Below are 17,050 nucleotides of genomic sequence, written 5' to 3'. Positions count from 1 at the left end.
CGCCATTACAGACACCATCTTTTTTATCTCCCTCGGCCGGACGCAGGAGCTTGCTGAAGCACTTTTTGAAAAGAAACACTCACAAATTGTATTCATACGACATGGTTAATATATAGGGGCGGTAGCAACGGGGATCTTTCGGCCGGGGAGAGGGGCGGCAGCAATGGGGACCTTTCGGCCGGGATGAAGGGCGACAGCAGTGGGGACCTGTAAAACAACCTCCTGATGAGAAAAAAGTATAAGCTGGCTTTTACCATTAAACCATCTTTCTTGATAGACACTTTATGCAGGTTCCTTTCGGCCGGGGATGGGGCAGAAAATGCTGGAAATTTCAGCAGGTTGGCACGGGAAAAATCAGCACAGGTTAGTTACAGAGTAAAGCTGTATAATTACACGTTACCCTGGAGACCTAAATGTTTGGGCATGCGCAGAATGGGGCCTCAGTTTTTCAGCGCTATCAAATAGCTCCACCCACAGAAGCTAAAGTCTTTCTGCACGGTGCCAAATTCAAAGAGAAAAATGGCGAAACTTTGGATTTTTTTTTGACGCTACTTCGGCTTAAAAAATCGGCCGTTAATCTTAAATAGTGCCACAAAAAGGCAATGTGGAATTTTGGGTCCCTTGTATGTTTCAATGAGATCACCTCTCATTCTTCTGAACTCCAGAGAGTATTGGCCCATTCTACACAATCTTTCAGCATAGGACAGCCCTCTCATCCCAGAAATCAATCTAGTGAACTTTCCTTGCACCCCCTCCAAGGCAAGTATATCCTTCCTTAGATAAGGAGTCCAAAGCTGTGCACAGTACTCCAGGTGTGGTCTCACAAAGGCCCTGTACAACTGTAACAAGATTCTTTACCTTTATACTCCAACCTTCTTGCAATAAAGTCCAACACGCCATTTGTCTTCCTTATTGCTGTACCTGACCCAGTGCTACACCAATAGCTGGTAGAAAAGCTCGTCGGCCAGCCGGCCCAGCCCAACGACGCACTCTGGGTCTCTTCAACCAGCCGGCCAGCCAGCCCGGCCCAACGACGGGCTGTACCTGCCCTGGGTCGTTAGCGGTGAACACTGACTGGGCTGTAGACTGCTGACTTACATTTTAGACTTTTAATCAATTTTAATTAACTTTTAATCTACTTTTAAACTTTTAATCAACTTGAGAAACTTTTTAAACAATTTGGGAAAATTCTTAAACTTTTAAACAACTTGGAGAATTTTTCTTTTGAAACCTCCGGAGAAATAACTGGAAAACTTTGGAAGAAACTTTTAAAACATCCCTCGGAATTCCAACGGACAACTGACCTTTCTAATGCCTGCCCCCTAACCAAGCCTCAGGCCACCTACCATTAAGGGCGCTACTCGGCGCCAAGCTTGCGGCCAACATCTCGCCATAGGCAATTAGGCTCATACAGCAGTGCCTGGTCTCCAGTCATCTTGGACCCCTTTGCCACTGGACCAAGTCCTAGCTCTGTCAAGCCCATGTGGTTGCTGGTGTGCAGCGGCCACCCCACGTTAAAAGAACTCACGCACAGGCATCTTCCACTTCATTAACATGAAGTTCGGGACCTGGAACGTCAGGACCCACATGGACAACTCCAACCGCAACAGGCCGGAATGCCACACCACCATATTCGCCCAGGAACTTAGATGCTTTGACATCGACATCGCCGCCCTAAGCGAGACCCGGCGGGCAGGAGAAGGCCAGCTCAAGGAACAAGTTGGAGGTTACACCTTTCTCTGGAAAGGAAAACCAGAGGAAGAACACCGCCTTCATGGAGTTGGCTTTGCCATCAAAAATGAGCTGGTCAACCGCCTCAAAGACTCCCCCTGCGGGGTTAACGAATGCCTCATGACTCTCCGACTCACCCTATCCCGGAACCAATGCGCCACAGTCATCAGTGCATACGTCCCTACACTCGATGCAACGGATGAGGCTAAAGAGGGTTTTTATTCCAACCTCAAAACATCCCTGTCCCGCGTCCCCACAGGCGACAAACTGATCCTCCTAGGTGACTTCAATGCCAGGGTCGACAAAGACACAGTCCTCTGGGGCGGCGTGATTGGCAGAAAGGGGGTAGGGAAAGGCAACTCCAGCGGTACCCTACTCCTGACAAAATGTCTAGAACATGAATTCCTCATCACCAACACCCTGTTCCGCCAGAGGGACAAATACAAGGCATCGTGGCAACACCCTCGCTCAAAACACTGGCACCTGTTCGACTATGTCATCATCTGAGCCAGGGATCGCAAGGATGTGCACATCACCTGCACCATGACAGGAGCTGACGACTGCTGGACGGACCACCGCCTAATCCAATCCATCATCGACATTAACATAGCTCCAAAGCAGAGGGGACAGCAGAAGTTGTGCCACAAAAATATCAATGCCAGGGCACTTAAAGACCCAGCTAAGAGAACCTGAAACAGCCAGCGCCTCACAGCTAACCTGGCGTGCCTTGATGACCCTGAGATGCTGAATGCCCGCAGCACTTGGTCTGTCCTCCAGGTCTCCATAACCAGTGCTTGTGAAGAGACACTTGGTCACTCAACCAGAAAACACCAGGACTGGTTTGATGAAAATGATCAGGGGATCCAAGAACTAATAGATCGCAAGTGCAGAGCATTTCTGAGCCTCAAGCAACAACCCAATTCAGGAGCAGCAAAGCAACATTGCAGACGACTCAAGACTGAAGTCCAACAAAAAACCCGGGACCTAAAGAACAGGTGGTGGATGGAGAAAGCACAGGAGATACAACAATTGGCCAACAGCCACGATGCGGGTGCAGGACATTCTGAAATGGGAGGGAGAACAGCCAGTTGTCGTGGTGCACATTGGTACCAACGACATAGGTAAAAAAACGGATGAGGTCCTACGAAATGAATTTAAGGAGCTAGGAGCTAAATTAAAAAGTAGGACCTCAAAATTAGTAATCTCGGGATTGCTACCAGTGACACGTGATAGTCAGAGTAGGAATTGCAGGATAGCGCAGATTAATACGTGGCTTGAGCAGTGGTGCAGCAGGGAGGGATTCAAATTCCTGGGGCATTGGGACCGGTTCTGGGGGAGGTGGGACCAGTACAAACCGGACGGTCTGCACCTGGGCAGGACCGGAACCAATGTCCTAGGGGGAGTGTTTGCTAGTGCTGTTGGGGAGGATTTAAACTAATATGGCAGGGGGATGGGAACCAATGCAGGGAGACAGAGGGAAACAAAAAGAAGGCAAAAGCAAAAGACAGAAAGGAGATGAGGAAAAATGGAGGGCGGAGAAACCCAAGGCAAAGAACAAAAAGGGCCACTGTACAGCAAAATTCTAAAAGGACAAAGGGTGTTAAAAAAACAAGCCTGAAGGCTTTGTGTCTTAATGCAAGGAGTATCCGCAATAAAGTGGATGAATTAATTGTGCAAATAGATGTTAATAAATATGATGTGATTGGGATTACGGAGACGTGGCTCCAGGATGATCAGGGCTGGGAACTCAACATTCAGGGGTATTCAACATTCAGGAAGGATAGAATAAAAGGAAAAGGAGGTGGGGTAGCATTGTTGGTTAAAGAGGAGATTAATGCAATAGTTAGGAAAGACATTAGCTTGGATGATGTGGAATCTATATGGGTAGAGCTGCAGAACACCAAAGGGCAAAAAACGTTAGTAGGAGTTGTGTACAGACCTCCAAACAGTAATAGGGATGTTGGGGAGGGCATCAAACAGGAAATTAGGGGTGCATGCAATAAAGGTGTAGCAGTTATAATGGGTGACTTTAATATGCACATAGATTGGGCTAGCCAAACTGGAAGCAATACGGTGGAGGAGGATTTCCTGGAGTGCATAAGGGATGGTTTTCTAGACCAATATGTTGAGGAACCAACTAGGGGGGAGGCCATCTTAGACTGAGTGTTGTGTAATGAGAGAGGATTAATTAGCAATCTCATTGTGCGAGGCCCCTTGGGGAAGAGTGACCATAATATGGTGGAATTCTGCATTAGGATGGAGAATGAAACAGTACATTCGGAGACCATGGTCCAGAACTTAAAGAAGGGTAACTTTGAATGTATGAGGCGTGATTTGGCTAGGATAGATTGGCGAATGATACTTAGGGGGTTGACTGTGGATGGGCAATGGAAGACATTTAGAGACCGCATGGATGAATTACAACAATTGTACATTCCTGTCTGGCGTAAAAATAAAAAAGGGAAGGTGGCTCAACCGTGGCTATCTAGGGAAATCAGGGATAGTATTAAAGCCAAGGAAGTGGCATACAAATTGGCCAGAAATAGCAGCGAACCTGGGGACTGGGAGAAATTTAGAACTCAGCAGAGGAGGACAAAGGGTTTGATTAGGGCAGGGAAAATGGAGTACGAGAAGAAGCTTGCAGGGAGCATTAAGGTAGATTGCAAAAGTTTCTATAGGTATGTAAAGAGAAAAAGGTTAGTAAAGACAAACGTAGGTCCCCTGCAGTCAGAATCAGGGGAAGTCATAACGGGGAACAAAGAAATGGCAGACCAATTGAACAAGTACTTTGGTTCGGTATTCACTAAGGAGGATACAAACAACCTTCCAGATATAAAAGGGGTCAGAGGGTCTAGTAAGGAGGGGGAACTGAGGGAAATCTTTATTAGTCGGGAAATTGTGTTGGGGAAATTGATGGGATTGAAGGCCGATAAATCCCCAGGGCCTGATGGACTGCATCCCAGAGTACTTAAGGAGGTGGCCTTGGAAATAGCGGATGCATTGACAGTCATTTTCCAACATTCCATTGACTCTGGATCAGTTCCTATGGAGTGGAGGGTAGCCAATGTAACCCCACTTTTTAAAAAAGGAGGGAGAGAGAAAACAGGGAATTATAGACCGGTCAGCCTGACCTCAGTAGTGAGTAAAATGATGGAATCAATTATTAAGGATGTCATAGCAGTGCATCTGGAAAATGGTGACATGATAGGTCCAAGTCAGCATGGATTTGTGAAAGGGAAATCATGCTTGACAAATCTTCTGGAATTTTTTGAGGATGTTTCCAGTAAAGTGGACAAAGGAGAACCAGTTGATGTGGTATATTTGGACTTTCAGAAGGCTTTCGACAAGGTCCCACACAAGAGATTAATGTGCAAAGTTAAAGCACATGGGATTGGGGGTAGTGTGCTGACGTGGATTGAGAACTGGTTGTCAGACAGGAAGCAAAGAGTAGGAGTAAACGGATACTTTTCAGAATGGCAGGCAGTGACTAGTGGGGTGCCGCAAGGTTCTGTGCTGGGGCCCCAGCTGTTTACATTGTACATTAATGATTTAGACGAGGGGATTAAATGCAGTATCTCCAAATTTGCGGATGACACTAAGTTGGGTGGCAATGTGAGCTGCGAGGAGGATGCTATTAGGCTGCAGAGTGACTTGGATAGGTTAGGTGAGTGGGCAAATGCATGGCAGATGAAGTATAATGTGGATAAATGTGAGGTTATCCACTTTGGTGGTAAAAACAGAGAGACAGACTATTATCTGAATGGTGACAGATTAGGAAAAGTGAAGGTGCAACGAGACCTGGGTGTCATGGTACATCAGTCATTGAAGGTTAGCATGCAGGTACAGCAGGCGGTTAAGAAAGCAAATGGCATGTTGGCCTTCATAGCGAGGGGATTTGAGTACAGGGGCAGGGAGGTGTTGCTACAGTTGTACAGGGCCTTGGTGAGGACACACCTGGAGTATTGTGTACAGTTTTGGTCTCCTAACTTGAGGAAGGACATTCTTGCTATTGAGGGAGTGCAGTGAAGATTCACCAGACTGATTCCCGGGATGGCGGGACTGACCTATCAAGAAAGACTGGATCAACTGGGCTTGTATTCACTGGAGTTCAGAAGAATGAGAGGGGACCTCATAGAAACGTTTAAAATTCTGACGGGTTTAGACAGGTTAGATGCAGGAAGAATGTTCCCAATGTTGGGGAAGTCCAGAACCAGGGGTCACAGTCTGAGGATAAGGGGTAAGCCATTTAGGACCGAGATGAGGAGAAACTTCTTCACCCAGAGAGTGGTGAACCTGTGAAATTCTCTACCACAGAAAGTAGTTGAGGCCAATTCACTAAATATATTCAAAAGGGAGTTAGATGAAGTCCTTACTACTTGGGGGATCAAGGGTTATGGCGAGAAAGCAGGAAGGGGGTACTGAAGTTTCATGTTCAGCCATGAACTCATTGAATGGCGGTGCAGGCTAGAAGGGCTGAATAGCCTGCTCCTGCACCTATTTTCTATGTTTCTATGTTTCTATGCGGGGATTCTTCATCGCAATCAAGGCCATCTCTGGTCCAAACTCCCAAGGCCCCACCCAACTGCTGACTAAGAACGGGGAAACACTCATCAAGGACTCCGAGGCAGTCAGGGCCCGCTGGAAGGAGCACATCGAAGATCTCCTCAATTGAGACCCTGCCTTTGACTCAAGTGTTCTCGACTCCATCCCACAGCATGCTACCCGCCACCACCTCAGTGAAACTCCAACGCTGCACGAGGTAGAAAAAGCCATAAAAAAGTTCAAGAATAACAAGGCTACAAGAGCTGATGGAATCCCTGCTGAGGCGCTAAAGTATGGCGGAGAGACGTTGTTGGCACGGATACATGACCTCATCTCTCTCATCTAGAGGGAGGAGAGCATGCCGGGAGATCTCAGAGATGCAGTGATCGTGACCATCTTTAAAAAAGGAGACAAATCCAACTGCGGCAACTACAGAAGAATCTCCCTGTTATCAGCCATTGGGAAAGTTGTCACTAGAGTACTCCTCAACCGTCTTCTCCCTGTGGCCGAGGAGCTCCTCCCTGAGTCACAGTGCAGATTTCGTCCCCAGTGGGGCACAACGGACAAGATCTTTGCAGCGCGACAGCTGCAGGAAAAATGCCAGCCCTTATGTAACGCAGCCCTTATGTGCCTCAGCAGGGATTCCATCCGCTCTTGTAGCCTTGTTATTCTTGAACTGTTTTATGGCTTTTCCTACCTCATGCTAATGCAACGCCTCTGTTTAAAAAAGGGGGCAGACAAAAGGCAGGTAACTATAGGCCGGTTAGTTTAACATCTGTAGTGGGGAAAATGCTTGAAACTATCATTAAGGAAGAAATAGCGGGACATCTAGATAGGAATAGTGCAATCAAGCATACGCAGCATGGATTCATGAAGGGGAAATCATGTTTAACTAATTTACTGGAATTCTTTGAGGATATAACGAGCATGGTGGATAGAGGTGTACCGATGGATGTGGTGTATTTAGATTTCCAAAAGGCATTCGATAAGGTGCCACACAAAAGGTCGCTGCAGAAGATAGAGGTACGCGGAGTCAGAGGAAATGTATTAGCATGGATAGAGAATTGGCTGGCGAACAGAAAGCAGAGAGTCGGGATAAATGGGTCCTTTTCGGGTTGGAAATCGGTGGTTAGTGGTGTGCCACAGGGATCGGTGCTGGGACCACAACTGTTTACAATATACATAGATGACCTAGAAGAGAGGACAGAGTGTAGTGTAACAAAATTTGCAGATGACACAAAGATTAGTGGGAAAGCGGGTTGTGTAGAGGACACAGAGAGGCTGCAAAGAGATTTGGATAGGTTAAGCGAATGGGCTAAGGTTTGGCAGATGGAATACAATGTCAGAAAGTGTGAGGTCATCCACCTTGGAAAAAAAACAGTAAAAGGGAATATTATTTGAATGGGGAGAAATTACAACATGCTGAGGTGCAGAGGGACCTGGGTGTCCTTGTGCATGAATCCCAAAAAATTAGTTTGCAGTTGCAGCAGGTAATCAGAAAGGCGAATGGAATGTTGGCCTTCATTGCGAGAGGGATGGAGTACAAAAGCAGGGAGGTCCTGCTGCAACTGTATAGGGTATTGGTAAGGCCGCACCTGGAGTACTGCGTGCAGTTTTGGTCACCTTACTTAAGGAAGGATATACTGGCTTTGGAGGGAGTACAGAGACGATTCTGGAGATGAGGGGGTTACCTTATGATGATAGATTGAGTAGACTGGGTCTTTACTCGTTGGAGTTCAGAAGGATGAGGGGTGATCTTATAGAAACATTTAAAATAATGAAAGGGATAGACGTAGAGGCAGAGAGGTTGTTTCCACTGGTCGGGGAGACTAGAACTCGGGAGCACAGCCTCAAAATACGGGGGAGCCGATTTAAAACCGAGTTGAGAAGGAATTTCTTCTCCCAGAGGGTTGTGAATCTGTGGAATTCTCTGCCCAAGGAAGCAGTTGAGGCTAGCTCATTGAATCTATTCAAGTCACAGATAGATAGATTTTTAACCAATAAGGGAATTAAGGGTTACGGGGAGAGGGCGGGTAAGTGGAGCTGAGTCCACGGCCAGATCAGCCATGATCTTATTGAATGGCAGAGCAGGCTCGAGGGACTAGATGGCCTACTCCTGTTCCTAATTCTTATGTTCTTATGTTCTTATGTTATACATGGCCTTCTTCGACCTTATAAAGCCCTTGACACAGTCAACCGCGAGGATCTATGGAGCGTCCTCCTCCATTTCGGATGCTCCCAAAAGTTTGGCAACATCCTTCGCCATCTCCACGACAACATGCAGGCTGTGATCCTTACCAACAGATCCATTAGAGACCCAATCCTCGTCCGGACTGAGGTCAAACAGAGCTGCGTCATCGCTCCAACCCTCTTCTCAATCTTCTTCGCTGCCATGCTCCACCTCACAGTCAACAAGCTCCCCGCTGGAGTGGAACTAAACTGCAGAACCAGTGGGAAGCTGTTTCCCCTGCGCCGCCTCCAGGCCAGGTCCAAGATCACCCCAACCTCTGTCGTTGAGCTACAGTACGCAGACGACGCCTGCGTCTGCGCACATTCTGAGGCTGAACTCCAGGATATAGTTGATGTATTTACTGAGGCATATGAAGGCATGGGCCTTACACTAAACATCCGTAAGACAAAGATCCTCCACCAGCCTATCCTATCCGCACAGCACTGCCCCCCAGTCATCAAGATCCGCGGCGCGGCCCACCACAATCGTGACCATCTTTAAAAAAGGAGACAAATCCAACTGCGGCAACTACAGAGGAATCTCCCTGCTATCAGTCACTGAGAAAGTTGTTGCTAGAGTTCTCCTCAACCGTCTTCTCCCTGTGGCCGAGGAGCTCCTCCCTGAGTCACAGTGCGGATTTCGTCCCCTGCTCATTTCCCATACCTCGGGAGCCTCTTGTCAACAAAAGCAGACATTGATGTGGAGATTCAACACCGCCTCCAGTGCGCCAGTGCATCTTTCAGCCGCCTGAGGAAAAGAATGTTCGAAGACCAGGCCCTCAAATCTACCACCAAGCTTGTTCTGTATATTAACTGGGTTTTACCTGCCACCAGAGGGCGTGACTGTCGGAGTCCTCATGGTCACTGGCAGACACGTGCAAGCCGTGTATATAATGTTGGCAGCCATGTTGAATCCTCACTTTGAGAATAAATAAACTGCAGTAAGGTCATGCCTGAACTAACTCACCGTATTTAGCCTCGTGGAGTTATTCGATACTTAACAATTGGCGACGAGTTAAAAATACGAACTTTCACGCAACCATGTCTGTTGGAATTTTGGAGAGATTCGTGGAAGGGGAAGACTGGGAGGATTTCACTGATCACCTCGACCAGTACTTTGTAGCCAATGGATTTTAAGGAACCGATAACGCAATTAAGCACAGAGCGGTTCTCCTCACTGTTTGTGGGTCAAAAATGTACTGCCTTATCAAGAATTTACTCTCACCGACTCGACCAATGGATAAGACTTACGCTGAATTGTGTACCGCTGGTTCGGAACCACTTTAAATCGAAGGAAAGCATCATCATGGCGAGGTATCGCTTTTATACACACAATCGCTCCGAGGGCCAGGACATGGTGGAATTTGTCGCCGACCTGAGACATCTCACTGGGCCGTGCAACTTCGGAGCTGCATTGGAGGAAATGCTGCGGGACTTTTCCATGCTTGGCATTGACCACAAGGTCATCCTTCGAAAGCTGCTGGCTGCTGAATCTCTAGACCTGAGCAGGGCCTTCAGGATCGCCCAGGCATGCATGCCCACAGACGAAAACTCAAAACAGATATCTTCCCAGCATCGGAACTCACCGGCAAGTACTGTGCATAAAATAATATCGTTCTACAGGCAGAGCTGCACATGGCAGGGCCTACTCGTCCGCATTTGTACGACCTATAACTGCTCAAAGTCCGCCATCGGGAGTGAATCAAATCTCGCCTTGTTGGCATTGCGGGAGCTATCATCGGGTCCGACAAGGCTGATTCAAGCAACACGTGTACAAAGACTGTGCAACAATGGGGCACCTTCAGTGAATGTGTCCGCAACCAAGCAAGCGTGCTGCGACACATCATGTGGCTGAGGGTGATCGATCCAGCGTGGATCAAGCGGCACAGGCAACTCAACCCGAGGTACAGGACGAAGAAGTGTATAAGGTACATTCTTTCACCAAAAGTCCTCCGATAATACTGAAAGTTAAATTAAATGGGGTTGCAGTATCATTGGAATTGGACATGGATGCGAGTCAGTCAATAATGAACCAGAGGGCTTTTGAAAAGCTGTGGAACTCTAAGGCAAAAAGACACAAACTGAGCCCAATCAATGCGAAGCTGCGTACCTACACCAAAGAGCTCATACCAGTCATTGGCAGCGCAGCAGTAAAAGTGTCGTACATGGAGCTGTGCATGATTTTTCATTGTGGATTGTTCCAGGCAATGGCCCAATACTGTTCGGCAGGAGTTGGCTTGAGAAAATTAAATGGAACTGGAACGATATTAAAGCATTATCATCAGTGGATGACACTTTGTGAGCTCAAGTGCTGAGCAAGTTTCCCTTGTTGTTCGAACCAGGCATTGGCAACATCACAGGAGCCAAGATGCAGATCCACCTGGGCCCGGATGCAAGACCTGTCCATCACAAGGCTCGGGCAGTTCCGTACATAATGAGGGAGAAGGTCGCGATCGAACTGGACAGACTTCAATGGGAAGGAATCATATCACCAGTCGAGTGCAGCGAATGGGCCAGTCCCATTGTCCCAGTGTTGAAAAGTGATGGCATGGTTAGGATCTGCGGTGACTACAAGGTAATGATCAACCGAGTCTCGATACAGGATCAGTACCCATTACCCAAGGCTGCCGACCTGTTTGCAACACTAGCGGGGGGGCGGGGAAGTTGTTCACCAAATGGGACCTGACCTCCGCTTACATGACACAGGAGCTAGTCGAATCTTCGAAACAACTGACGTGCATCAACACGCACAAAGGACTGTTTATATACCACAGATACCCTTTCGGAATTCACTTGGCAGCAGCCATATTTCAGAGAAACATGGAGAGTTTGCTGAAGTCCATCCAAGAATCGTCGTGTTCCAAGATGACATCCTGATCACCGGTCGCGACGCCACCGAATACCTGCACAACCTGGAAAAGGTTCTACGTCATCTGGACAGAGTGGGACTCAGGCTAAAACGCTCCAAGTGCGTTTTCATGGAACCAGAAGTCGAATTCCTGGGGAGAAAAATTGCAGCAGACAGACTCAAAGACAGAGGCCATCAAGAATGCACCCAGATCCCAGAGTGTGACGGAGCTGCATTCGTTCCTGGGTCTTCTCAACTATTTCGATAACTTTCTATCTAGTTTGAGCACTATGCGAGAGCCCTTGCACATGTTGCTGAGAAAGGGTAATGACTGGGTTTGGGGCAAATCTCAAGACAGAGCCTTTGAGAAGGCCAGGAACCTGCTATGTTCCGATAAATTACTGGTACACTATGACCCATGTAAGCGGTTAGTGCTGGCCTGTGACGCCTCATCATATGGGGTCGGTTGTGTCTCCAGCAAGCCAATGTATCAGGCAAACTCCAACCAGTTGCATACGTGTCCAGAAGTCTGTCTTAGGCTGAAAGAGCCTATAGTATGGTAGAGAAAAAGGCTTTGGCATGCGTATATGGGGTTAGGAAAATGCACCAATACCGGTTTGGGCTTTGGTTTGAGCTTGAAACAGACCACAAGCCGCTCATTTCATTATTTTCTGAAAGCAAAGGTATAAACACCAATGCCCCATACCGCATCCAAAGATGGGCACTGACATTATCCACTTATGATTATGTCATCCGCCACAGCCCAGGCACTGAAAACTGTGCTGATGCATTTAACCGGCTACCATTGCCCACAACCAGGGTGGAAATGCCGCAGCCCGCAGACTTGCTGCTGGTCATGGATGCCTTTGAGAGCGAGGGGTCACCTGTCACAGCTTGCCAAATTAGGACCTGGGCCAGCCAGGATCCTGTACTGTCAAGCGTAAAAAGGTGTGTCCTAAATGGAAATTGGTCTGCCATTCCCAGGGAAATGCAGGATGAAATTAAGCCTTAAAGCCACCGCAAAGATGATTTGTCTATTCAGTCTGATTGTCTGTTATGGGGTAATCGTGTTGTTACGCCAAAAAAAGGCAGGGAAAATTTTGTGCGAGATTTACACAGTACCGACCCAGGCATTGCCATGATGAAGGCCATTGCCAGGTCTCACGTTTGGTGGCCCGGCATTGACTTGGACTTGGAGTCATGTGTGCATCAGTGCAACACTTGCATGTAACTGAGTAACGCACCTGTGGAGGCTCCGCTGAGGCTGTGGTCATGGCCATCCAAACCGTGGTCAAGGATCCAGAGAGACTTTGCCGGCCCCTTTCTCGGCAAAATGTTTTTAGTAGTAGTGGACGTTTACTCCAAATGGATTGAATGCATAATCATGTCATCCAGCATGTTCACAGCCACTATTGAAAGCCTTCGGGCCATGTTTGCCACCCATGGCCTGCCCGACGTCCTTGTCAGCGACAACGGACCGTGTTTCACCAGTTCGGAGTTCCACGAGTTTATGAACTGTAATGGCATCAAGCATGTCAGGTCTGCCCCTTTCAAACCCGCATCTAACGGTCAAGTGGAGCGGGCTGTCCAAACCATTAAGCAGAGCCTAAAACACGTGACTCATGGCTCCCTACAGACCTGCTTGTCCCGCATTCTGCTCAGTTACCGGACGAGACCCCACTCACTCACCGGGATCCCTCCTGCCAAACTGTTAATGAAGAGAGATCTCAAAACCAGGCTCTCCCTTGTACACACGGATCTCAATGATCATGTCGAAACCAGACGGCAACGGCAGCAATGGTACCATGATCGCAAGGCCGTATCATGTGACATTGCTGTTCCTGACCCTGTGTTTATCCTGAATTATGGTCATGGTCCAAAGTGGGTTGCTGGCAAGGTTTTAGCCAAGGAGGGGAACAGGGTGTTTGTAGTCAAACTGTTAAATGGCCAAACGTGCAAGAGGCACATCGACCAAACCAAACTGCGATTCACAGACAACCCAGAACAAATTGAAGATTACATCATCATCGACCAACCAACACACATCCAACCATCGGTTGTGTCATTCATGAAGACAAACCTACCATCCCCAACAGTCCTGTCAGACCGACTGCTCCGCAATGCAGCAATGGTCCTACTAACTCACCCAAGCTTGGGTTCGAACTGAGAAGATCAACCAGGGAGCGGAAGGCCCCGGACCGTCTCAACTTGTAAATACAATCTGTACCAAGGACTTTGGGGGGAATGATGTTATGTATGTTAACTGGGTTTTACCTGCCACCAGAGGGTGCAACTGTCAGAGTCCTAATGGTCACTGGCAGACACGTGCAAGCCGTGTATATAATGTTGGCAGCCATGTTGAATCCTCACTTTGAGAATAAATAAACTGGAGTAAGGCCATGCCTGAACTAGCTCACCGTACTTAGCCTCGTGGAGTTATTCGATACTTAACAAAGCTCATGGTCTACAGGGCTGTAGCAATACCCGCCCTCCTATATTGATCAAAGGCATGGACGATGTACAGAAGACACCTCATGTCGCTGGAGATATATCACCAATGATGTCTCCGCAAGATCCTGCAAATCACCTGGGAGGACAGGCGCACCAACATCAGTGACCTCGTCCAGACTAACATCCCCAGCATTGAAGCGCTGACCACACTCGAGCAACTCCGCTGGGCAGGCCACATAGTTTGCATGCCAGACACGAGACTCCCAAAGCAAGTGTTCTATGTAAAGCTCCTTCATATCAAACGAGCCAAAGGTGGGCAGCGGAAACATTACAAGGACACCCTCAAAGCCTCCCTGATAAAGTGCGACATCCCCACTGACACCTGGGAGTCCCTGGCCCAAAACCGCCCTAAGTGGAGAAAGTGCATCCGGGAGGGCGTTGAGCACTTCGAGTATCAACGCCGAGAGCGTGCAGAGATCAAGCGCAGGCTGTGGAAGGAGCGTGCGGCAAACCAGTTCCACCCACCTCTTCCCTCAATGACTGTCTGTCCCATCTGTGGCTCTCATATTGGATTATTCAGCCACCAAAGAACTCACTTCAGGAGTGGAAGCAAGTTTTCCTCGATTCCGAGAGACTGCCTATGAGTGTACCTGCATGCTAGCTTTCTGTGTTTCATTTAAAAGTTTCTAACAATTTAAAAAATATTTTGTTTTTCTATTCTTCCTACCAAAGTGAATAACTTCACATTTCCCTACATTATACTCCATCTGCCATCTTATTGCCCACTCACTTAGTCTATCTATATCCCTTTGTAGACACAAGTGTTTTCCTCACAGCTAACTGTCCCACCTAGATTTGTATTGTCAGAAAACTTGGATTGAGGTTATGGACTGATATACAGGACATGCACAGAACTCTGAGAAACCTGTACTTATGAAGTTTGTCTTTCCCTTTAAACAGATACGTAAAAACTTACCTTCTTCCTGATCGCTCACGACCAAGCAAACGCAAGTCAGCTGTAAAAAAATCTACACTGAATCCTCAATATAATGAAATCCTGAAGGTAAGTTTGTCTGAAATTAGGATTTGTAGATTATTTTCGATCATAAATAATTCTAAAATATAGAAAAGCTGTATTCTGACCTCCCCCACCACCCCAAATGGATATTGTTTGTTTTCATTCAACCCCTACATCCAGGACAATAGGATGGCTTGAGCCATGGGCTTGCCACAGTTACTATCTATATAATTATATGATTAGCGAGTTGGAAATTTCTTGTAAATTGGCCACATTACCTTGTGCTTCCCCCTCCCCTCCCCCCCCACCCCACATTTCCAAAGATGAAAGGTTTCTCTCCTGCAAAGCACCAAACCCTACAGATTACTGAAAAAACTTAACAAACTGAGGGAAACACATTTTTTGTGTGACTTTCAATCCCATTTGGTTGGGAGTGGGATATTGAGCCACTCAATACTATTATTCCTGATTAGATAGCTCAGTAACTCTTGTATTTAAGGAAACGTATGGATTTCAAATCTCATTGACCAACTCATTGAATTTTTTGAAGAGGTAACAGAAAGAATAGACAATGGTAATGCAGTAGATGTAATTTTCCTGGATTTTCAAAAGGATCAGATCAAAGCTCTTGCAGTCCTGCCACATCCAGTCATGAATGGTGCTGGACAATTAACCAATTAACAGAAGGAGGAGGCTCCATGAATAGCCCCATCCTCAGTAATGACGGAGCCCAACACGCAAGTGCAAAAGACAAGGCTGAAGCGTTTGCAAAGACCTTCAGCCAGAAGTGTCGAATGGATGATCCATATCGGCCTCCTCCTGAGGTCCCCACCATCACAGAAGGCAGTCTTCAGCTAATTTGATTCACTCCACGTGATATCAAGAAACGGCTAAGCGCACTGGATACAGCAAAGGCTTTGGGCTCTGACATCATCCCGGCTGTTGTGCTGAAGACGTGTGCTCCAGAACTAGCCGCGCCTCTAGCCAAGCTGTTCCAGTACAATTAAAATACTGGCAGCTACCCGACAATGAGCAAAACTGCCCAGGCATGCCCTGTCCACAAAAAGCAGGACAAATCCAATGCAGCCAATTAGTGCACTATCTTATGACCATTACATAGGATTACATAGAAACATAGAAACATAGAAAATAGGTGCAGGAGTAGGCAATTTGGCCCTTCAAGCCTGCACCACCATTCAATAAGATCATGGCTGATCATTCCCTCAGTACCCCTTTTCTGCTTTCTCTCCATACCCCTTGATCCCCTTAGCTGTAAGGGCCATATCTAACTCTCTCTTGAATATATCCAATGAACTGGCATCAACAACTCTCTGCGGCAGGGAATTCCACAGGTTAACAACTCTCTGAGTGAAGCAGTTTCTCCATCTCAGTCCTAAATGGCCTACCCCTTATGCTAAGACTGTGTCCCCTGGTTCTGGACTTCCCCAACATCGGGAACAATCTACCCGCATCTAACCTGTCCCGTCCTGTCAGAATCTTGTATGTTTCTATGAGATCCCCTCTCATCCTTCTAAACTCCAATGTATAAAGGCCCAGTTGATCCAGTCTCTCCTCATATGTCAGTCCAGCCATCCCGGGAATCAGTCTAGTGAACCTTCGCTGCACTCCCTCAATAGCAAGAACGTCCTTCCTCAGATTAGGAGACCAAAACTGAACACAGTATTCCAGGTGACGCCTCACCAAGGCCCTGTACAACTGCAGTAAGACCTCCCTGCTCCTATACTCAAATCCCCTTGCCATGAAGGCCAACATACCATTTGCCTTCTTTACCGCCTGCTGTACCTGTATGCCAACTTTCAATGACTGATGAACGATGACACCCAGGTCTCGTTGCACTTCCCCTTCTCCTCATCTGCCGCCATTCAGATAATATTCTGTCTTTGCGTTTTTACCCCCAAAATGTATAGCCTCACATTTATTCACATTATACTGCATCTGCCATGCATTTGCCCACTCACTTAACCTGTCCAAGTCCCCCTGCAGCCTCTTAGCATCCTCCTCACAGCTCACACTGCCACCCAGTTTAGTGTCATCTGCAAACTTTACACTCAATTCCTTCATCCAAATCATTGATGTATATTGTAAAGAGCTGGGGTCCCAGCACTGTGCCCTGTGGCACTCCACTAGTCACTGCCTACCATTCTGAAAAGGACCCGTTTATCCTGACTCTCTGCGTCCTGTCTGCCAATCAGTTTTCTATCCACGTCAGT

General features: G+C 47.4%; 1 protein-coding gene across 3 annotated transcripts in view; it reads left to right on the top strand.

Moving 5' to 3' along the window:
- The window catches only part of LOC139267266 (synaptotagmin-like protein 1), a 338,973-nt gene that overhangs the window by 297,966 nt on the left and 23,957 nt on the right, over window positions 1-17,050 (top strand). For all 3 annotated transcript variants that reach the window (XM_070885306.1, XM_070885305.1, XM_070885304.1), the window contains one exon: window positions 14,762-14,864. In XM_070885306.1, coding sequence (XP_070741407.1) covers window positions 14,762-14,864 — 103 coding nt within the window. The remainder of the gene's footprint in view (window positions 1-14,761; window positions 14,865-17,050) is intronic.

The sequence above is a fragment of the Pristiophorus japonicus genome, chromosome 7, assembly GCF_044704955.1.
Source record: "Pristiophorus japonicus isolate sPriJap1 chromosome 7, sPriJap1.hap1, whole genome shotgun sequence".
In the NCBI taxonomy this organism is placed as follows: domain Eukaryota; kingdom Metazoa; phylum Chordata; class Chondrichthyes; family Pristiophoridae; genus Pristiophorus; species Pristiophorus japonicus.
This window is presented reverse-complemented; position numbering and strand designations above follow the sequence as displayed.